Source organism: Rana temporaria, chromosome 1 (assembly GCF_905171775.1).
Source record: "Rana temporaria chromosome 1, aRanTem1.1, whole genome shotgun sequence".
Classification (NCBI taxonomy): Eukaryota; Metazoa; Chordata; class Amphibia; order Anura; family Ranidae; genus Rana; species Rana temporaria.
The window spans coordinates 269,020,171-269,036,153 of NC_053489.1; the positions used below are offsets into that span (position 1 = coordinate 269,020,171).

Here is a 15,983-nt window from a genome sequence, read left to right on the forward strand (position 1 = left end):
TGCCTATACATCAGCGCTATAAAATTAAATTTGCTAACAAAAAAGAGCACTATTATTATTATTATTATTATTATTTTTTTTTACAGGTACATACATAGCGTTGTCAATTTACGTAGCACTTTACATACCGTATTTAATATACATTCACATCAGTCCCTGCCCTCCCTGGAGAAGCTTATCTGATTTATTGAAATTAGCAAAGCAATACATCACTTTTTAGCCTGAACACATCTTCCATTTTGCATTCCTCTTTAGGGATCCAATGACAGCCTGCACACAGCTGGAATTACTCTACATGGTATACAAGGCAGCTAGTAGTAATCTAGGAGAAAGGTCATGGTTTTAAGGCGCAGTATAAAGACAAACAAACACTCTGTGAATAAAACAAAGAAAGCAGAGTTTAAACACCTTGAGTTGCAATATTCTAAATAGAATAATACATAGAAAACCATGGCACATTATACAGTATGTGGAACACAGTGTTTTGCTGCTAGAATTCCCAGGCCATTATAAAATACTGCAAGGCATGTGTAATGATGTAATATGGCTACTGTACAAAATTACAAACCGTACATAGAAACAGTAAGAAGGCGTTTGAAGTAACAGCCTGTGGTACAAATAGGAACCAAACTGGCTCTTCTCATTTCCAAAATTGCCCATGAAAAATGAAGCAATAATTATAAAAAAAAAAAATTAAATATATAAAATGTATAATCTTAAATATTAGTGTGTTGGAATCTACTGTGTGATAAAATATGATGTTTTTTCAAGTTGTTTATCTGCTTATGTATACCATCTAACTAAGATTCTTCTGTAGGAAGCAGTAATTTTGTCAAGTTTGCGGCTTAATGATATGATTGATGTTGTTTCGCACTTAGGTTTGGCATTTCGGGAAGTGTCAATGTGACTGGGGATGAGGTGAAGAAACTGGATGTGCTATCCAATGATCTTGTGATTAATATGCTGATATCCTCATATTCAACTTGTGCTATGGTTTCGGAAGAAAACAAGGAAGTTATTATAACTCCAAAAGATATGAGGGTCAGTTATAATTTTCATGTATAAAATGCATATATAAAATTCAAGTTGTTCAACAACATAGAGCACTGGGATGACTTGTTACTTTCTGAGATTATTATTGATCAATATAAAAGGAAACCCATGCTAAGGAAAAGTATGGGCTGCTAATGCTGACCATCTGAAAATGCTAGTTTCTGTATGTGTCTGATATGGAAGGAACTGTCAGCCAGTTAAGTTCAACCACAACTAGATATATACCCCCCCAAGCAAACTGTCTTAACACCTCCACACCCCTCCATTCAGCTGGTTAACCTTAGTACCACAATAACAAGAACAGATGTTCCAGACACCCAAGGCATGATGAGGTTGGGAAGAGACAGGGTTTTCACTCCGTGTCAGCACACCTAGAACTAGAGTAGGGCAAACCTAAAAAGGACTTGTATTAACATCTGAAAGGAAAGAAGGAATTAGGGAAACGTTATGGGACAGCAGGCAGGAGCCCTAAATAACAAAATTAACTTAAAGCGGTAGTTCACCCCCCCCCCCCGACACATTTTACCATCGAGACAGGCATTGTAGCGCGAGCTACAGTATGCCTGTCCCGATTTTTTTAACCCCGTACTCACCTTGTAGTCGTCCATCGTAGATTCCGGCTCCCGCGGGGAATGGGCGTGCCTATGGAGAGGGAGGATGATTGACGGCCGGCCCTGGCACGTCACTCTCCCCGAAGACAGCCGGAGTAGGTCTCGGCTCTTCACGGCGCCTGCGCACAGGCTATGCGCACGCGTCGTGAAGACCAAGCCTATTTCGGCTATTTCCGGAGAAGCGTGACGCGCCAGAGCCGGCCGTCAATCATCCTCCGTCTCCATAGGCACGCCCATTCCCCGGAATCTTCGATGGACGACTACAAGGTGAGTACGGCGGTAAAAAATTCGGGACAGGCATACTGTAGCTCGCGCTACAATGCCTGATTTTAAGGTAAAATAAATATTTTATTTTTTTTTTCCCGTCGATAGGGTGAACCCCCGCTTTAAAAGAAAGAAACGCAGACAAGTGTTGGATTTTATAAGGCCGCGGCTGTTTATTATTGGTTTCAAAAACAATATTTTTATTCAACATTTAAAAAAACAAATACTGTATTTATCAGCATATAACACGCACCGGCGTATAACACGCACTCCAACTTTAAGAGGAAAGTTTCGGGAAAAATCTTTACACAGGCCCCCGGCATAATACACAATACACGGACCCCCTGCACAGTACACAGACCCCTGTACAACCCACAGCCCTCTTTCATTATAAAGATGCGAGGGGTGTACTCACTTTTGTGAGATACTGTAAACTGAGAAAAACAATTAAATAAAACTGACATAAAACCATTTTCTGTTTTTTTTTAAAACAAAAGGAGCAACATGGTCCTTTGATACCACGCAACATAATTACCAGCTGTCTTTTTTGTCACCTTTAGGCTGCATTCACACCTAGGCGACAGGTAACGCCGCGTACGCGGCGTATTTTGCCGCGATTCGTTTAACTTTTTTTTTTTTTTTTAACAAATCATTTCCATTGCTGTCTATGGCCGAACGCCAATGCCGCCTGAAAAAAAGGGCCCGGGACTTGTTTTCAGGCGGCAGGCGTACGGCGTTTCGGCGTTCGGCGTGAGATGTGAACCATCTCATAGACAGCAATGGAAATTCGCCCCTCCAGCGTATCGAGCGTCGGGCGTCTGGCGTTTTGTCGCCAAGGTGTGAATGGAGCCTTACGGCAGCAAGAACAATAGTCATGGCACAGTAACATAAAGGGCTGCAAGCACAGCCCTGCACTCCCACCGCTGGGACAGGGACAGCGCTGCCAGAATACTCTAAAGTTGAGACAACTTCACACTGTCAGCCTCAGCCCCTTATTATACACGACTCCTCATATGTCACTCTCAATGTGGATCAGAGCTTCTGCATACCTCCATTAACGCCGCTCTCTCTCGTGGACCGCGGCTGTTTATTATTGGTTTCAAAAACAATATTTTTATTCAACATATAAAAAAACAAATATATAAACTTTAAGCAACCTAGCAACTACGACCCAGGATGCATATAATATATTCCTGACTTCATACCTATCCAAAAGACAGGTGGTTTTAAAACCGCCAGTCCCCAAAACCCCGCACCGCAGCCATTTCAACACAAGAATTCAAGTCTGCATTAAAAATATCCAAACCAATGTCGGATAAATGGATCTCATCCTTTCTATATAAACCCTTTATACCACTCTCTAACTCCACATGTCTGAATGATAAAATGCCTAATACTTTAAGTAACTTGGCCACCGCTCTATTCACCCATTTTCTAATTTTGGGGGCATTGAAGGAGGATAAAGCCAACTCAACCTTTGCACTACCTCGAAAAAAAAGATAACAGTGTGAGGCAGGGACAACTGAATCCTGTATAAATCATCCCTAATTCCAAAAATGATATCTAATGTTTTCCGTTTTCCAATATCATTCCCCCCAATATGTACAATCAATACATCTGGTGGGGGAATATGCTGTAGCAGTTTTCCTATCTCTAAAACCAAATCACCCCACACCATACCTCTCTTACCACTCCAAAAAAACTAAACTTCTTTGGATCCAAACCTAAATTGCCGGTATAAACTCTTTGCTTAGCTCTTAGTTGTGCCCAAAAAAGTAGGAGTGTCCAATAACCCATATTACCCAGCATTTAACTGTAACGATCAAAAAAAATTGATTAGGGCGAATATATAACAAATAGCTATCGGATTTCCATCTACCTACTTTCTTTATTATGTTAGCATCTAACCCTAACCTTGAAGCTTCAGTTGTCGCTCTGATTCTGAATGAATGGAATGTGAGATGAGAATTCTGTAAGTTCAACATTAAGCATTTTTTAAAGACGCATATGAATTGATATTTATTAAGAGGTAAACCTGACTCATGTATGAAAAAACTTGAACTTGCTAATGGTCTAATCTGTTAATAATTTTTTTATAATTTTACTAGACAAACGGATGAACCACTACAAGCATATAGATTGATCCAATTACCTCTTCCCATTTGATCTGTTTTTGACCTACTAATATTTTTTTTACATTTGTATTAGAAATAAACATATCAGAAGATATAGAAATCATCTCAGAAATTCTAAGTGCAGCATAAAATGAAACAGAAAATACCGCTTGAAAGAGCACTGACTCAAGTAAAGAAAAACAAACCCGATCAGTAACTGAACAAAGTTTACCCTAAAAATTTTGAGTAATAGGTTTACAAGGATCCGTTTTAAAATAATTTTTCTTATAACCTTTCAAAGCTTGTTTAACTGGATGGAATTCAAAAAGGAAAGCAAGAGCAACTAGGCCGATTGATATCCAGCCCAGGTCGAGGGTGCCCCAGAATTCTTAATAAACTCAGATATGGGCCTTAAACAAGGTCCCATAAATTGGGTGGACACGGCATTCCCACTTGGTCCACATCCGGAAACAGCTGAAAGAAGCGATCCATCTGTAGGTGAGATAATGAATACGCCAAGTCATTGTCCTTTCCAGCCACATGAATTGCTTTCATCCAAATATTCAAACTTAGACACTTGAAGGCTTGCTTTTGGAAAAATTCCCTGGTTGTTGATTCGCTGCGGACATTTTTTTTAAAACATTTTGACACTGGATGTGTTCCTGTGCAAAAGGCACACTAATGCCGCTACTTACATGAGTTCGGCCACTTGCATTGGCTATCGTTAAAATTAAAGCAAATTCCTTTTTTATATACAGAATTGCTTGAAAGCTGGCAATTCGTGTTCTGCTTGGCGAGAGGCCAACATCCTTCACTCCCCATTTTAAGGTAGGATGTACCGACAATTTTTGATGAAAATCCTTAGCATAATTATACCAAGCTGAACCTCCAAAATTCCTGAATGCTTCAAAGACAATATCTAAATGCTGGAAAAGCCCAGCGCTTTTGTCCGGAAATTTTTCGCACAAAATTCCCGAAAACATACAAAAAAGCCTGTAACAGTTGTTACATGATTTGGATACCAGTCTTCGTCTATCCTCATCCTCTTTTCTTATCCGATTTACTAATTAAATCTTTGGCAGACGGAGGTAACAAGATATCAATAAACTCTCCGCGCCAAATTTTTTCTTTAATTACACTAGATAAATGGAATCCTAGTGGAGTAATTTCACATGTCATAGATTCCTGTAAACAAGTTTCAGGTACATTTTGAGCTTTAGCTGCTAAATATGAAGAGGAAAAATCTGTATTTAAAATAGCTTGAGAAGACTAAACGCAATTAGCTGAATTTCCACTAGATGGCGTCCAGATTCCTATAGCAGAAAGATCACTTGTTTTATTAGCATAATCTGTCGGAGCCTGAGCTTGGCCAAATCCTTGGCCAGCTTAGCCAATAGCTCAGCTGTATTATATAGAATATTAAATGAAGATAACTCACCAACTACTTGTTGCTGTGGGTGCTGCAGGGATGTAGACAAAACCTGGCTAGCTCCTTCGTTCCTACCGCTTACTGGTGTGATAGGAGATGTTTCATTAGCGGCCATAGTAGCTGACCACGCTCTGGCTCCAACGACTCTTCTTGCTGCAATGACGGCCCTTGTGCCATTGCTCCGCCTCTTGTCATGCCTTCAGTCCCGACTTCAGACACGCCTCCAGCCGATTCCACGACCGAGTTCTGCGCCCCTCCTCTCGTCCTGCCGCCACCCCACGCCTCCCGCCGCTCTGTTCCGTTCTGACCGCCTCCATTTCTTCTAAACACTGATGAATGAGGTGAAGAGGGGAAGTGTCTTCTGTGCGGAATGCACCTCCTCTTCGCTGACTCACTCCCTATGACTCAGAACTTCCTGATGCGGCACAGGCTCCCAGATGGAGATTTCTCCCACAGTTAGTTCAGCTTTGGCCGCAGCATTCCAGGTTTTGTCGGTGGCTGTTCCGGCTTCTACCGGAGCCTCTTGATCTGATGACCAAAGTATGTCTAGACACTGCCGAATCCAAGCTTACCCGCCACCTTCTCCCGCCCCGCTCGATCAGCCTCCGCATCAGGCTCAACTTCCAGTCTCATAAGACAGTGTTTGTCCAATGGAGATTACCTCCTAGAACACCACAGCTCCGTCTTCTGAGACGATTGAGCCTAATGGGACAGAACCCCCTTTATTTAGCCCTTTTGGAGGCCGGTTTCGTCCAGATTCAACTGGATTTTCCCGGGCTGGCACACGAGACCCAGGAGACATCACCTGTATTCCTCTCAGGGCCGATCCTAGGGTCACAGGAGCCTGAGTGCAGAAATATTTCTGGTGCCCCACATGGGCGTGGTCATTTTACTAACTCCTCCCCTTTACAAATGTTTCTATGGCAACGACTCAACCACAGAAATGCTCCGCAACAAAGTGTTTATTACCCTGGGATCCTTACATGATCTCTTAACAATAAACAAAATACAGGAAGAGAAGCAGGGTACTTGGAGGGGGTCCTCTCTGATGGACACAGAGAGGGCTTCTGTTAGAGAGTCTGTTAGAAAGACCCCCAGACATACTACAGACATGATACAGGATATGGTTAGAGACTGCAGACATGATACAGGAGACGGTCAGAGACTGCAGACATAGTACAGGAGCTGATCAGAGACTGCAGACATAGTACAGGAGCTGATCAGAGACTGCAGACATAGTACAGGAGATGATCAGAGACTACAGACATAGTACAGGAGATGATCAGAGACTGCAGACATAGTACAGGAGATGATCAGAGACTGCAGACATGATATAGGAGATGAGTAGAGACTGCAGACATAGTACAGGAGATGGTCAGAGACTGCAGACATGATACAGGAGATGGTCAGAGACTGCAGACATAGTACAGGAGATGGTCAGAGACTGCATACAATAGTACAGGAGATGCTCAGAGACTGCAGGCAATAGTACAGGAGATGGTCCATTAGACCCCTTTCACACTGAAAGCCTCATCTGCAATCCCGGCGTGAGAGGCCGAGTGCTTTCACACTGGAGCGCTGCGTTTGCAGGACGTCCAAAAATTTCCTGCAAGTAGCTTCTTTGAGGCGCTTTAGTGTGTGTATACACCGCTCCTAAAGCGCCCCTGCCCATTAAAATCAATGGTGCCTGCAAAGCACCTTGGCAGTGGCGCTTTGAACCCTTTAGTTGGCCGCTAGTGGGGGTTAAAAGTACCTCTAAAACTACAGTAAAGCTGTGCTAAAACTAGCGGCGCTTTGCCCCCGACGCCCCTGCACTGTCAGTGTGAAAGGGCTCTTAGTACATCTCATTATACATCACATCTGTAGATGGACTACTGAGGCACAGAACGGGACAGGGGCTGTGTATCCTATGCATTCTATCATGCCATAAAACATCTAGAGCAGGGGCAGCCGCCCAGGGCACGTGTAAAGGGATGCTGGGGATGGCATCCTCCAGCACACTGAACACTGTGACTCACCTAGTTCTCTTTGCAGCCCGAGATAGAGATGGGAGGGGGAGGCATTCCAACTGGAGTTGGTAGAGACAGTGCGGGATCCCAGACTCCCAGTGTGAGGAGGTCATTCCTGCACATCAGCACTCAGCAGCCACTGAAAACTAGAACCCTTCATGTCAGGAAGAGGAGCGTTCCCTCCCCCGAGGACAGCCAGAAGGAGGGGAGAACTCTGGCTTTTCGGGCGCCCCCACCTCTGCAGGCGCCTGGGTGCAAAGCACCATATGCACCCTGCCTAGGATCGGCCCTGATTCCTCTCCTAAGCCACGTGAGTACCAGAAGATCTCCCTGAAAGCCACGGGCTCCCAGGGGGAACTTGAAACTGTCTATTCCTGACGCTCTTCCCATGAGGAAAAGGGGAATTGAAATCGCCATACCCATAGCCAAAAGTGTAAGATCACTAAACTCACTCATTCGTCATCTATAAACACAAAGATACAGTTGACATGTTACAAGCCGCTTTCTAGATGGTACAGAATACCGGAGAGGTTAGCATTAATTCATAGCTCCCATTGTCCCTGATTTTGAGGTACTGTCCCTAATTTGGAACAAAGTTCCTCTATTCCTATTTCCTCCTCATTTGTCCCTCATTTTGGTCTGAGCTATATAGTTGTAAATAAAAGGCACTACTTATCTATCAAATAGTGTTCAACAGTGCTAAACCTTTAATTCCAATTTTTGAAGTGCTAAATTTCAAAAGCCAGTATAAAGGAATAGTAGTGGTAAAAAAAGGTACTTGTGGGTTTAACCAATCATTTGTTTGTAGAATTCTCCTTTATGGGGGTGTAGCAGGGGTGTGTGTCCTATGCCTACATACTTTTGCTAATAGCTGTTCCTCGTTCTCACCTCCAAAATTTGGGAGGTATGTTAATGTATCACAACATCGCAACAGAGGTTGCAAAGAAAGATGCCCATTTCACACTAGCCCATCACTAGTGATCCTGCCGCCTCATGAAAGCCTTTTTTTTCTCGTTTGCCGAATGGCAGCTTAGAATGGTACTAATGTGCTGTAACCATAAGCCAATCATTAGGCTTGTGGTTGCAGTATGGCCCCATTAACCTAAATGGCTGAGTCTGATAGGCCGACTGGAGGAGATTATTGTGTGTTAATGCAGACTATAGCCGGGAACACACCACTAGTTTTTTTTATTTAACCTAGAGGGTTGAACGATAAAAATCTATCAGCTTTGGTCGGGGGGCGATGTACTAACAATTTCGGTCAGTACAGATATCTCCCCTGCTGAGCTATTGTGTTCTGACAAAGGCATGCCCCCCCCCACCAGAACACTCCGTTTAGTGCTCTCTGCCATTGGCTGAGAGCGCTGATCGGGAGCCAGTTGGGTGCTGGTTTTCCAGCATGCTCATCTGACAGAAGCTGGAAGAACATGGGCCGAATTTCGGACAATTTTTATTGAACCCGGCCAATGAGGCCTGACATTTGGTCTGTCTGTACTAGACTTTAGACTCCCGACATACTTTTGCTAAAAACCAAGCATAGAAAATAGAACATTTAGGCTGGGTTCACACCATCGCCGCATGCGGCTCCCAGCAAGGGTCCGGTCCGGGGCTGAATTTGGTCCTGAAATGGACCAAGAGATGCACAGGGCTCCTGTGCAAATTCGCACTGGAGCCACAGTTCAGATATGTGAACCAGCTCCATAGAGAGCCGGTTAATTGCGAATTGGATGCGTGAACCAGCATCCAATTCACAATGGTGTGAATCCAGCCTCAAACGATTTTCCAGCACACCATACACTACAGTATATAATTATCACAAATAAAGCCTGAATATAATTTTGAATACATGCTCATTGGGGTCGCCATTACTGGCCTTCTGAAAATGCTGCTTTTTTTGGTTGTACCTGGCTTCTACATTTTGGAGTCACTGTAAAAAAACAAGCATTCAGATTAAAATTCAAAGAAATGTCTCAAATCCCTTATTTCTGCGCTCTGTATGGATCGGTTGGTTACTCACCAAATACTGAAGCCAAAGCATTAGCATAACAGACAAGCAACTAACAATCAATGAGAGGTCAGAATGAAAGCCTACATAGTGCTCTCATGACAGGTTTCCTGACAGGAATTTTTTCTAGGAAAACACGCTAGCTTGATTACCAGCATCCTCACAGGGAGCTGCCATTTTCTGAATTCCAGGCCATGCCTGTGTGACGTATTTTTTGTCACTGAAATGTCATCACCACCCTTGATCTTATATGCGGTCTGATAGTCAGATCATTGCCAATGCCAATAGAACATTAACGTTTCTTGGACAGGAGTTTTCTTTCAAGGCAGATTCCCTTTAATTACAATCACGTTACTGAGCAATACATTTTTAATATATTGGTGCAACATGCTCCCAGGCTTTTAAACAATGTGAAAACCACACCTAGAACCATAGGTTAACACCTGCTTTGACTCAGAGGAACAGAAGGGCCCTGTGCTTATTGCATGGCAAGATTGGAGTCCTATTTAACTGAGTCACAGGAACTGGTTGTAGTAGCCAGAGCCAAGTTTAGACATTGGCTCCTGAGGTAGCCACTTACCTCTTATAAGGAATATTTACACCTATAACAGGCCTGCATATCCAATCCAAAGGCTTGTAACTGCTAGCTGAACCATTCACTCATCAGAAACAACAGCAGTTCATGTTGTAGCCACAAGCTTTTGGTAGCAGATCCCCTTGTGTCTCTTCCACAACAGGAAGGCATCATTTCCATATGAAATGGCATTTTTTCACGCTCAATTTCCGGTCTTCAATGTGATGCAGCTGTTCTAAGCTATTCTTTGTGGGCTGGGGAAGGGCAATACAATCAACACAATAAAATGTATTGGTAGATCAAATTTTAAAAGTATCTGTAGTCGACCCTTCTGAATTGTTGTTTTCGCTAGCATAGAAGAATTAGAACTCCTATCATGGTTTGTACCGTGGCACTGCCCATTAATTTCAATGGGCAGTAGCGTATTAACAGCGATGAGTTCACCGCTGCTAATGCGCTCCAAAGAAGCTGCTGGCAGGACTTTTTCGGACGGCCTGCCAGCGCACCGCTCCAGTGTGAAAACCCTCGGGCTTTCGCACTGGAGTGAATAAAGCAGCAGTTTAAGGGTGGATTGCAGACGCTATTTTTAACGCTATAGTGCCTGCAAAATGCCCTCAATGTGAAAAGGGTCTAACGGAGTCCCAGACAGCAGTAAAATCTAACAGGGGATCTAACGTTTCCCCATTCTATCCAAAACGAATAGAAAAGGTTTTGGCTATATGCACATTAAGGCCCGGATTCACAACGGAGTTACGATGGCGTATCTCCGGATACGCCGTCGTAACTCTGAGTTGCGTGGTCGTATCTATGCACCTGATTCATAGAATCAGTTACGCGTAGCTTTCTATTAGATCCGACCGGCGTAAGTCTCTTACGCCGTCGGATCTTAACTGCATATTTACGCTGGCCGCTAGGGGCGTGTACGCTGATTTAAGCCTAGAAATATGTAAATCAGCTAGATACGCGAATTCACGAACGTACGCCCGGCCGACGCAGTACAGATACGCCGTTTATGTTAGGCATTTCCCGGCGTAAAGTTACCCCTGCTATATGGTGGCGTACATGCGGCGTACCAGTATGGACGTCGTTCCCGCGTCGAATTTTGAATATTTTACGTTGTTTGCGTAAGTCGTCCATGAATGGGGCTGGACGTCATTTACGTTCACGTCGAAACCAATACGTCCTTGCGGCGTACTTTGGAGCAATGCACACTGGGATATTCCACAGACGGCGCATGCGCCGTTCGTGAAAAACGTCAATCACGTCGGGTCACATAACATTTACATAAAACACGCCCCCCTGTTCCACATTTGAATTAGGCGGGCTTACGCCGGCCTATTTACGCTACGCCGCCGCAACTTACGGAGCAAGTGCTTTGAGAATACAGCAACTGCCCGTCTAAGTTGCGGAGGCATAGCGTAAATAGGATACGCTACGCCGGAACAAAGATACGCCGATCTACGAGAATCTGGCCCTAAGTCTGTAGAATGCAGACAGTCACTGGATAGTCATTGCTCACAATATAAACTACAAAACAGATTATAGCGCACACATGCAAAAATGACATTTGTCCTGCAAGGCTAGTTAAAAAGCCTTCATTTCTTTGACCTATTTAATCAGAACTATCCAATCTATACTTGCAGGGGCCGTGTTGTGAGGTAACATTGGGTTGTAAGGGGATTGCATTAAAAAGGGTATTAACTCCAGAGATAAAGCGATAATTGTCCCACTCTACAAGACTCTGGTCCGGCTGCACCTGGAGTATGCTGTTCAGTTCTGGGCACCAGTCCTCAGGAAGGATGTGCTGCAACTGGAGAGAGTCCAGAGAAGGGCAACAAAGCAAATAAAGGGACTGGAGGTCCTTAGTTATGAAGAAAGGTTGCGAGCACTGAACTTATTCTCTCTGGAGAAGAGACGCTTGAGAGGTGATATGATTTCAATGTACAAATACCGTACTGGTGACCCCACAATAGGGATAAATCTTTTCCGCGAAAGGGGATTTAAAAAGACATGTGGCCATTCACTAAAATTAGATGAGAAGCGGTTTAACCTTAAACTTCTTTACTGTAAGAGCGATAAGGATGTGGAATTCTTCTCCACAGGTGGTTGTTTCAGCATGGAGCATCGATAGTTAAAAAAAACTATTATAGAAGCACCTGAACCACCACAACATACAGGGATATACAATGTAATACTGACATATAATCACACACATAGGTTGTACTTGATGGACTTGTGTCTTTTTGCAACCTCACCTACTATGTAACTATGTAACTATATATGTAAGGGTCTTTAATAATGTTTAAGTCATAAAAAATTTTTTTTACAACTCTGCATTCACTATCAGTTTTTAGATGCCATTTTTGTCAGAAAACCACAAAACCACACTGACAGTTCACAAAATAGTGAATACTAATGCTATTACAGTATAAAAGGTAGTAGATTTTCCCTTATTAATAAGAGGATTTTGTATTTCATTAATTAAATATAAAGCCGCTGTATATTATATATACTGTATATCTGTATATACATATGAAAATAGTTTTTTAAAAGTCCACCTCTGCCCAAAACTATGGCCATTAAAGTATTCACATATACTTATAAATCAACAAAAGAGCTTTAAAACAAGTTGTCCTTGTCCTCTCTAGATGCTTGTAATATGAAATTAATGAATTCATTCTCAAAGTCCACATCAAAACTAAAATCTAGCTTCTGTCAGTTTGTAACAATTTACAAGCACTTGCTGTTTGTTTACATCAGGAGATTCTGTAATAGAAAACAAATAAAATAAGATTTTGGTGCCTCTGTAAACTTTGAAGATTCGTTTCTCCATAATACCTACAGATACAGAGATAATTGATTATTTTCACTTTTGGGAAGCATAAATCCAAACAAGGGTCTTGTTCCTGATGTAACCAGAATGGGCAGAGCCTTGAAGGTTATTTTTTAATGGCTCCGTGACTGCTTCTCCTCTCTGCCAATCCCTTCACTGGCTTCCCCTACCCACCGTGTAAAATTCAAAATGCTAACCACAATATACAAGGCCATTCACAACATCGCCCCCAGCTACATCACCAACCTCATCTGCAAATATCGCCCAAATCGTCCCCTCCACTTCTCCCAGGACCTCCTGCTCTCTAGCTCACTTGTTACCTCCTCCCATGCTCACCTTCAGGACTTCTCCCGAGCCTCTCCCATCCTCTGGAACTCCCTGTCCTGCTATGTCTGATCAGCCCCTAACCTCTCCACCTTTAGGAGATCCCTGAAAACTTATTTTTTTCAGGGAAGCCTATCCCACACCCACCTAACAATTGTCCCAGAGCTGCCCCAATTAAATCATTCTCTGTAGCTATTACCTTTTGTACCACCACCTCCTCCCTTTATAATGTAAGCTCTACGAGGAGGGCCATCCTGTACCTTCTGGTTTGAACTGTACTGTAATTGTGCTGTCCCCCATTAACATTATAAAGCGCTGCGTAAACTGTTGGCGCTATATAAATCGTGTATAATAATAATAATAATAATGGCTCCAGTTGTTAAATCTGAAACTTCACTTCTGGGGAATAATTAATTACATATTCATGTTTTGCCAATACATTTTACTGAACAAAACCAGAAGGTGGCGCCATTGCTTTAGCAGGTAATAGGCTGAGTTTACATAGGATGAGGATTCATGGTTTAAAAAAAAGTTACTGAGTCCAGTGAAATTTCAAAATAAGTCACATGGCTGAAAGGACTCCCTATCCTTATGTAAAGCCATGTGAATGAAGCCTAATGTAATCTGAAAACTATAATTTCCTCTAATATTTGCTTTAAGTGTGTACACCACTAGAGATGTAAAACTACTTTTTTCTATCATCTAGGGTAGTCTTGTGCATTTTAAAGTGAACATTTATATGCAGAATTCAAATTAACATTTCCTATGCAAATACCGACTTTGATGATTCAAAGGACACCCCTTGCTTTCCATATGACATTGCTTGGGCCTTGCTCTTTGTTGTTCTGGCAGCAAGCAGTGAATTGTGGGGGCAGGAGTGTGTGCCCAGTGCCCAGATACAATGCATTTTTCCTGGGGCTTCACTGGTGGATCATTGAGGAAATAAAGGGAATTTAGGAGATAAGAGCAAACAATATGGTATTTGTGTAGTAGCTGCATTTTCATTATTTACATATCACACAGGTAAAAACACTAATGCACATTATTTGCTTTAATGGTAATGAAATAAATCTGGCTTGAATATATACATTTATTTTATTTCAAATTATTTTCAAATGTTTTGTTTTTTATGTATTATAATAATACAGGAGTTGTGTAGTGCCAGTGGTTTGCACAGCGCTTTACATTATAAAGGGAGACAGTACAGTTACAATATTATTATACAGAATTTATATAGCGTCAACAGTTTACGCAGCGCTTTACAATATAAAAGGAAAACAATACAGGTACAATACAATAAAATACAAGAGGAATACGAGGGCCCTGCTCAGAAGAGATTACAATATAATATAATTCAATACAAGGGCCCTGTTTCTGAGAGCTTACAATATAATAGGGAAGGGCAAGTGGGACAAAAGTTGCCTGTATAGCGTGACAAGGCCATTATTTTTTTGTAAGTAGTAACAGCGAAGTGTGTAAAGTGATAAGAATAGCGCTAATCCCCACACAAAAAAACTTTACAATCTAAAATAGTGAATACTACAAATTATAACATGTGTATGTATGTTTAAACCAATTATGCAACATTTACATGTGTATATATATATATATATATATATATATATATATATATATATACACAGTTACATAGTTACATAGTTACATAGTTAGTCAGGTTGAAAAAAGACACAAGTCCATCCAGTTCAACCACAAAAAACAAAAAAACAAAATAAAAAACACAGTAAAATCCTATACACCCAACTCCATACCCACAGTTGATCCAGAGGAAGGCAAAAAACCCCAGCAGAGCATGATCCAATTTGCTACAGCAGGGGAAAAAATTCCTTCCTGATCCCCCGAGAGGCAATCGGATTTACCCTGGATCAACTTTACCTACAGATCTTAGTACTCAGTTATATTCTGTACATTTAGGAAAGAATCCAGGCCTTTCTTAAAGCAATCTACTGAGCTGGCCAGAACCACCTCTGGAGGGAGTCTGTTCCACATTTTCACAGCTCTTACTGTGAAAAAACCTTTCCGTATTTGGAGGTGAAATCTCTTTTCCTCTAGACGTAAAGAGTGCCCCCTTGTCCTCAGTGATGACCGTAAAGTGAATAACTCAACACCAAGTTCACTGTATGGACCTCTTATATATTTTTACATGTTGATCATATCCCCCCTTATTCTCCTCTTCTCAAGAGTGAATAAATTCAGTTCCTCTAATCTTTCCTCATAGCTGAGCTCCTCCATGCCTCATATCAGTTTGGTTGCCCTTCTCTGCACTTTCTCCAGTTCTCCGATGTCCTTTTTGAGAACTGGTGCCCAAAACTGAACTGCATATTCCAGATGAGGTCTTACTAATGATTTGTACAGGGGCAAAATTATATCTCTGTCTCTGGAGTCCATACCTCTCTTAATACAAGAAAGGACTTTGCTCGCTTTGGAAACCGCAGCTTGGCATTGCATGCCATTATTGAGCTTATGATCAACTAAAACCCCCAGATCCTTCTCCACTACAGATCCCCCCAGTTGTACTCCCCCTAGTATGTATGATGCATGCATATTCTTAGCCCCCAAGTGCATAACTTTACATTTATCTACATTAAACCTCATCTGCCACTTAGTCGCCCAATTAGACAGAGCATTGAGGTTGGCTTAAGGTCGAACCTCGTTTTAAGAGTAACTTGGTTTGAGAGCGTTTTGATTTGCGAGCAACTTTTGTTTAAAATTCTGACTCGGTTTGTGAGTGTTGACTCATAAGATGAGC

The 15,983-nt window shown here is 42.2% G+C and overlaps 1 protein-coding gene across 1 annotated transcript in view; it reads left to right on the forward strand.

Annotated features, from left to right (window-relative positions):
• The window catches only part of LOC120941989 (fructose-1,6-bisphosphatase isozyme 2), a 68,197-nt gene that overhangs the window by 9,242 nt on the left and 42,972 nt on the right, over positions 1 to 15,983 (forward strand). The window contains exon 2 of the mRNA XM_040355489.1: positions 879 to 1,041. Coding sequence (XP_040211423.1) covers positions 879 to 1,041 — 163 coding nt within the window. The remainder of the gene's footprint in view (positions 1 to 878; positions 1,042 to 15,983) is intronic.